This window comes from Manis pentadactyla, chromosome 8 (genome assembly GCF_030020395.1).
Source record: "Manis pentadactyla isolate mManPen7 chromosome 8, mManPen7.hap1, whole genome shotgun sequence".
Taxonomy (NCBI): domain Eukaryota; kingdom Metazoa; phylum Chordata; class Mammalia; order Pholidota; family Manidae; genus Manis; species Manis pentadactyla.
In genome coordinates this window covers 106,891,791-106,899,724 of record NC_080026.1, presented here as the reverse complement: position 1 = coordinate 106,899,724, position 7,934 = coordinate 106,891,791, and the positions used below count along the sequence as shown (strand labels likewise).

General features: G+C 43.9%; 1 protein-coding gene across 1 annotated transcript in view; it reads left to right on the top strand.

Moving 5' to 3' along the window:
* The first annotated feature begins 436 nt into the window (after nucleotides 1-436).
* The window catches only part of LOC118912915 (uncharacterized), a 115,832-nt gene continuing 108,334 nt past the window's right edge, over nucleotides 437-7,934 (top strand). Inside the window, exon 1 of the mRNA XM_036886514.2 lies at nucleotides 437-749. Coding sequence (XP_036742409.2) covers nucleotides 721-749 — 29 coding nt within the window. The 5' untranslated portion in view covers nucleotides 437-720. The remainder of the gene's footprint in view (nucleotides 750-7,934) is intronic.

The window sequence follows — 7,934 nt, the reverse complement described above, 5'->3', positions numbered from 1 at the left end:
CACTCAATTAATAATGTGCTTTTGGATATGATGCAAATCAAACACTGCTTTCCAATGCTGTAAAATGGAGTGGTTCCCAGCCCTATCCACCCCAAAAAGGGATGACTAATGCATGGGCCAGGCCCTGGGGACTACAAGTCCCAGCGGCCCGTGTACCGGGGTCCTGCGCCGGTTTGTCCACCAACCAGACAAGATATTGAAGTGTCTGACAGGGACGGGTCAGGGGGGCTTTAATGTGCAATACGACATTCACCTGGATGGACGACAGCGCGCTTCTGCTGTGTGGGCAGCGAAGGCAGGACGCACCACGCACCGCACACTCTTGAGAAGTCACCAACCGCCCGTACCGCTCCTGACGTGCGCACCCTACGCCCCCCGCCCGTCTCGCGCGGGCTCCTCCGAGATTGACGTCAAGGCGGTCCAGGAGCATGCGCACGCGGCTCTCAGCCCGCTGGGTCCCGAGCGCGCAAAGAGCGTGCGCTTTCGGGAATCTTCTGTGCGCAACGTTTGCTCACCAGCTGTCTGGGTTGGTGGCTCGAACTGAGGCGCGCGAGCCTGTCACTCCCGCCCTGGTCTCTGTAGCGCCTGCCGAGAGCCAGTGGCTTTGACGACCCACGGCGGGGTGTGTTCCCTAGTGGCCGCAGCTGCCTCAGGTTCTGTTCTGGAAGAGGCCTGAGAGCGGGGTTGCCTGGGTCGTGGGAGCCCCTCACCTCTCGCGTTATGGTGAAGAAGAACAGTATCCCCAACGGGTGAGTATAGGCCGCGAGCTCCCCGGCGGGCACGGGCGCTCAGCAACAACCAGAGCCGCCAGAGGAGCGGGTTCCTGGGGAAGGATGCTCCCGAGCCCGCGGTGGCAGAGCGGTGGCTCGCGCGTTCGAGGCGCGCCCGGAGCCTGAGGCGGCGCGCACCCGCGGGCTGGGCCAGGGCGCGGGGCGGGGGGCGCGGCGCTCGGGCGGCCCCGCGGCCTACCTCCTGTCACCCACCACCTCTGCCTCGCCGGGAGAGAAGAGGTTCTTTGATTTCAGGTGCTTGGTGTGTGGCATTTCAGGCAGCGCCCTAAATATTCAAGGGGTTCCTTTTCTTTCCAGAGCTTGTAAAATGGAGTGGTTCCCAGCCCTATCTTAGTGTGACCAATTTAATGCTTTTTAAAATCATAAATTCAGGGCACTCAAGACAGGCTCACTCGTGTCATGTCATCTTTTCTCAGCGACCCATCGCGAATTAAAATAACGGGTAAATAAAATATTCTGTGGCTTGACAGTTGTTCTGGGAAATTGGCAGGGCTGAAGTTAGAAACTGTAGGTATGGAAAGCAGCACACTGTTAGGGATGTTTTAGTTATTCAAACATTTCGGCAGATTTTTTTTTAGGTGCTTTCTATGTCAGGCGTTGTGCTTGGCGCTTTGATACTAGACAAACTTAGAAAGTGTTTAAAATTTGTGAATTTGAGAAAGAGGAGATGTGGAAGTGAAGTAACTGCTACAAAAATGTTCCACGTTATGTTGGTACATTGTGGGATAACTAGAAATAAAACTCAGAAGTTCTACTCACTTTATAATCTGAAGTAACTACATACCGCTCAATGTGTGCAAGTCTTGAAATCATTTGGCCAAATCATCATTTGCGTAAAATTCTTGCTGGGTCTACCGTCTTGATTTTCTAGGGCTCTTCACTATAGAAATTTAGGAACAATAATAGTGGTAAAAGAAGGAAAAAGTCAAGAAGTACTTTGCTCAAATAGCAGTGTTATGGCTAAATAGAATATGTGTGCTTGTGCAAATAATATGTGACCTGTGGTATTCTTTAAGTTCATCTAACTTCTGTAATTATCATACAATTGTATGTGTCCTAAAAAAAAAAAAATATATATATATATATATATATATATATAGCATGTTTACTGAGATGTATTACTGTAACTACACTTAAATGTTTAGTGAAGTATATAGACCCACACTAAATTTAGGTAGTAAAGATTAGAGGTCTTTTCATAGTTGAGAGGAGTAAAAAAAAAAAAAATCAACCCTAAATATTTCCAAGTTTAAAGAGCATTTTGTATTTTGGGAGAGGTAGAGGGAAGTAGTTATCCGTCTAGCATATATCTCAAACTAGTGGTCCAAAGTCCAAATCTCACTTGCCAAAGTGTTATACATAAAAATCTAGCCTTCTTGAAAAATAGCATCTAGAAAAACCAGATCTGTAAATGGCAGTCATAGAAGGCAAAATAGTCCGTTGTGATTTGCAGCTGTCTTCTCTATGAAAAGAAAGTTTCTCCAGTCTTCCAATTTACCATCCCACTCTAGCCTCTGCAGCAGAGGCTTAATATCACTTGCCTTTTAATCATTTTATCATTTATTTACTTGGGACATGTTTTATTAGGTATGTCAACCTGCCTGGCATTTGAAAATGCAACTCCGGCTGTAAAGGGTATATGGGGACAAGGGCCTTAATTTGTGACATTACTTGTTTCCAGAATAAAATGTTGTATTGAGTCCAGCCAGCAATGCTGTAAAAGACTGTTTTTTCAAAAATATGGTTGCCTTCCATATGTGAGCCTCAGAAGATGAATCCATCTCAGATATCCTTAGAGTCCCTTAACTCTGAGTTACGGTTATTTCATCTGAACAGCCTGAATGATCATAGTGTTTTCCCTATCCTGCCTCCCACCTGGGATTATGATGAAATGTGCCAGTACTCTGTAATCTAAAACCACTGAACAAATTAGATGCAGTAACTCTAAAGCAGCAGTTTTCTTATCTGGATGTATAGAGGTACTTTTATCTCCCAATGATTTCTCTTTCCAACTTTTTTTAAAATTAATTAATTAATTTTGTTGTCATTAATCTACAGTTACATGAAGAATATTATGTTTACTAGGGTCCCCCCTTCACCAAATCCCCCCCATAAACCCCATTACAGTACTGTCCATCAGCATAGTAAGATGCTATAGAATCACTACTTGTCTTCTCTGTGTTGCACAGCCCTCCCCATGCCCCCCACACATTATGCTTGCTAATCGTATTGTCCCCTTTCTTTTTCCCCACCCTTATCCCTCCCTTCCCACCCATCCTCCCCAGTCCCTTTCCCTTTGGTAACTGTTAGTCCATTCTTGGGTTCTATGATTGTGCTGCTGTTTTGTTCCTTCAGTCTTTCTTTGTTCCTATAGTCTTTGGGTTTGAGGTGAGTCTCTTGTAAGCAGCATAGAGATGGGTCTTACTTTTTTATCCATTCTATTATTCTGTGTCTTTTGATTGGTGCATTCAGTCCATTTACATTTAGGGTGATTATTGAAAGATATGTACTTATTGCCATTGCAGGCTTTAGATTCGTAGTTGCCAAAGGTTCAAGGTTAGCTCCTTTAGTATCTTACTGTCTAACTTAACTCACTTATTGAGCTATTTTAAACACTGTCTGGTCATTCTTTATTTTTCTCCCTTCTTATTCCTCCTCCTCCGTTCTTTATATGTTGGTTGTTTTATTCTGTGCTCTTTTGTGCTTCCTTTAACTGCTTTTGTGGGTAGTTGGTTTTATTTTTTGCCTTTAGTTAGTATTTGGTTGGTCTGCTTTGTTTGCTGTGATTTTATTTTCTCTGGTGACATCTGTTTAGTCTTAGAAGTGCTCCCATCTAGAGAAGTCCCTCTAAAATACCCTGTAGAGGTGGTTTGTGGGAGGCAAATTCCCTCAACTTTTGCTTGTCTGGGAATTGTTTAATCCCTCCATATTTAAATGATAGTCTTACCGGATACAGTATTCTTGGTTCAAGGCCCTTCTCTTTCATTGCATTAAATATATCATGACATTCTCTTCTGGCCTGTAAGGTTTCTGTTGAGAAGCCTGATGATAGCCTGATGGGTTTTCTTTTGTAGGTGACCTTTTTCATCTCTCTAGCTGCCTTTAAAACTCTGTCCTTGTCCTTGATCTTTGCCATTTTAATTATTATGTGTCTTGGTGTTGTCCTTCTTGGGTCCTTTCTGTTGGGAGTTCTGTGTATTTCCATGGTCTGTTTGATTATTTCCTCCCCCAGTTTGGGGAAGTTTTCAGCAATTATTTCTTCAAATATTCTTTCTATTCCTTTTTCTCTCTCTTCTTCTTCTGGTACCCCTATAATGCGGATATCGTTCCTTTTGGATTGGTCACACAGTTCTCTTAATATTGTTTCATTCCTGGAGATCCTTTTATCTCTGCGTCAGCTTCTATGCATTCCTGTTCTCTGGTTTCTGTTCCATCAATGGCCTCTTGCATCTTATCCATTCTGTTTATAAATCCTTCCAGAGATTGTTTCATTTCTGTAATCTCCCTCTGGACGTCTGTAATCTCCCTCTGGACTTCATCCCTTAGCTCTTGAATATTTCTCTGCAGCTCCATCAGCATGGTTATGAGCTTTATTTTTAATTCTTTTTCAGGAAGACTGGTTAGGTCTATCTCCTCAGGGTTTGCCTCTGTGATCTTGGTCTGTATCAATTTCTTCTGCCTTTTCATGGTGATAGATATATTTGTGGGGAGCTGGCGTGTGTGTTGGGTAAGAGAAAATCCCTTCTTGCCAGTTTATGGCCTTCTTCTCCTGGGAGAACAGCAGCCTCTAGCGGCTTGTGCTGGGCAGCTGCGTGCAGACAGGGCTTCTGATCTTGCCCGGCCGCTGTGGAGTTTATTTAGCTCTGCAGTTGCTGTGGGCATGGCCTGCCTCAGGCTGCCACTCCAATATGGCAGAGCCACGTTGGAGGGAGAATGGGCGGGAGGCTGTTTATCATGGTGAGGGGCCTCCAAGGGGTGCTGCAGGGGTTCAGGCGCCCAGAGTCCCCCGGGGATTTGCAGCTGCTTGAGCTAAGTGTCCCAGGGTGCTTCCGTCCATCTGTGGGGTCCCTGTCCCTTTAAGACTTTCAAAAGCACTCACTTTTCTTTGTCCCAGGGGCGCCAGTTGTGGGGACCCACTCACAGGTCTTACTGTCCTGTTTCCCTAGTTTCCAGCACCCCACATACGCACTGTGTCTGCGCTCTGGTGCGGATGGCTAGGGCTGGGTGTTTAGCAGTCCTGGGCTCCCTCTCCCTCCCCGCTCCGACTCCTCTCCTCCCGCTGGGAGCTGGGGTGAGGGGCGCTCGGGTCCCGCCGGGCTGGGGCTTGTATCTTACCCCCTTCACGAGGTGCTGGGTTCTCGTGGGTGTGGATGTGGTCTGGCTGTTGTCCTCTGTCTTCTGGTCTCTCTTTTAGGATTAGTTGTATTTGTTGTATTTTCAAAAATATATATGGTTTTGGGAGGAGATTTCCGCTGCTCTACTCATGCCACCATCTTGGTTCTTCTCCAACTTTTTTTTTTTAAAGAAAGAAAAGAAATATATATGGCCACAAACAAAAGATACTCTGGGATATATTTAGAAAAGAATTTAAAAATGTACAGTTGCCCTTTTAAGTTACAGATTATTTTTACATCAGTTTTTTTGAGAAGGTAGCATTAAGGGATGTAGTAGAAATGAGAGGGTAAGAAATGACCTTTGCTAAATCCTGCTGCTTAACAAACTCATATTGAGTGCAGCAGATTTGAATTATTATAGTCATCTGAACTTGGAGTCAGATGTTCTGCTTTTATTTTTTGAAGTGAAAATTCATTTGCCCATGGATTTCTAAAGTTTTTAGGAATGTATTTCAGAGATGTTCTCAGTTTATTTGCTCCAATTGGAAGACTTTTATTAAGCTCTGTGCCTTATGCTTTTTTTTTTGAGAAACATCCTTCTGTTATAAGAGCAATTCCTGGTAGTTACGCTTCAGATACAGTCTCTTTTTTGAGTAAAATTGTTTGTTGCTATATATGAGTCCTAGTGGGTGTTATATATGTTGTGCTGAAGTAATAACACTGAGGATTTTTACCCCTTATTCCACTATATTCGTATCCAAAATAGTTGGGATCCTCAATCCCTACTGCTATGTTCTCCTCCTTCTCCACCCATTTGCCCATTTTTCAGAGCTTTTTTGTCACAAAGCCTGAGGGTCTGCTATAAGGGCAGCTGTAGCTATGTAGATGGAGGAGGAACAAAGTCCCTGAATCCTGAAATGGGGAACAGAGTATTATCATACATGATTCTTGCCAAACATTGGTGAATTTAAGCCGGGGCCTCACTTTCTACTGTTCTAGTGTATTATCATACTATCTAGAGATTAAAATACTGCCTTATGTACCACACTATCTCTTTCAGGCTTCAATGGATACCCTTTAGCTCTCCTTTGAAATTTAGTTACCCTGTGTTATTCGTTCATGAATTTTTTTTAAGCTTTAATATTATTTTCTGAATATACATATTAATGACAAGAGTATAAACATCATTAGTAAGATTCATGAATTGCCTGAGTTTCTTAGAGTTGTTTTTATTTTTTAATAGTTTAGTCATCAAAACTAATACAATGTCTCTGACAGCTTGCCACTGAAAAGTCCCAATGAAGTCCCAATATCTCTGGTGACTTGGCACTGTAACAGTAGTTTTTTAATGAGAGTTTTGTTTAAGATCCAGAAATCAGTAAATCCCACTCTACTTCTAGTTTCTATCTTACTTGGTAACACTCAGATGATTTCTCATAGCCTCATCCCCACACTTCTCTTTATCTGTTGTTGATTTTTTTATTTAAATCGGCCTTCTGGAGACTTCAGTCTTTCTCTGGACTCCCCATATTGATGTAAATAAGCTTTTCTGTACCCTCATCTTGTCACTAAACATCCCTCCTTGTGATATTTGGGACCTGGCTCTCCCTTAAGGCCACTGCTTTCCTAGCAGCTCACCACAGTGAAAGCAATGCCCCACTACCACAGGTGACATGGATATGCTCCATGTTCTTATTACTGTTGCTAAGCCATTCCATCCTACCCTTAGTACCTTTCACCTCTCCTCTTTGCTGTCATTTATCAGCTTCCTAGTTGTTCCCTCACATTCATTAAGGAATGTAGCACCTACTCGGTCATTTTTTACTCAATTCCTACATGATCATGGTAAGATAAAGCAGTCATGAGCATCATAGGTCCAGCACAGATTAACTTACTGCCATGACTGACTGTCTTCAGGACCATACATCTAAGACTATTTCATATTAAAAATCCAAAATTCCAGCATTTTCCTCTTGTCCTTCTATTCTTTAATCTCTCCCTCTCCCTTATCTTTTTTTTTTAGTTACTAGTATTTAATTGCAAGATGATGATGATGTAATTATGGGTCTCATTTGGGGGCCATTTTTTTCTGCTTGGCAGTTTGTATTGAGGCCAAACTTCTGTGCAGAAGATAAGGTGCTTCTTTTTCAGGGTCTGGGGATCAAATTGTTCTGAGTTCTTTAGAATGCATGCCAGAGGGGTGTTTGACTTTAAAAGGAAGCTCCCATTTGGAAGAGAGAGAAAGACAGGTGTGTGACACCTGCTTGGCCTTTTCTCTGTGACAGCGTCCCCTTGCCTTGGAGCCTAAGTGACAGTGGTCAATCACCCCCTCTGCTGGGCCTACTGGACTTAACCACTCCTTACCCAGCATGGCCTGTACCTTGCCTTGATTTCCCCCTTGCCTTCCCAGTAAGCAAGAGTTGCCTCAGAGCCCTGGATCTAGTGGGGACCTCACCAGCATGCTCTTACTTTATCCCTTCTGGGAGTCCTGCTTCAGACCCTAGTTTCTTCTGCATGGACCTTCACATAGTACATTCGGGGTCGTTCTTTGAGAGGCCCCTGCCAGTCTGATAGGTGCAGGGACTGTGTGACCTCTCCCTGCCAGAGCATGGTCAGTAAGTGTTACAAGCCTGTTCTGCTTCCCTGGGGCTGTAGGTAAGGAAATGACATAGCCCCAGGATGACTGCCTCCAAGGAAGAGAGGTCAATAGGATAGAAGCATTGCTAGAGTTAAAATGGGTCATTTACATGTTGGGCTCAGGTTTCACCTTGGCTGCAGGCCAGCTCAGTGGGACCAGAAAAGTCCTCTA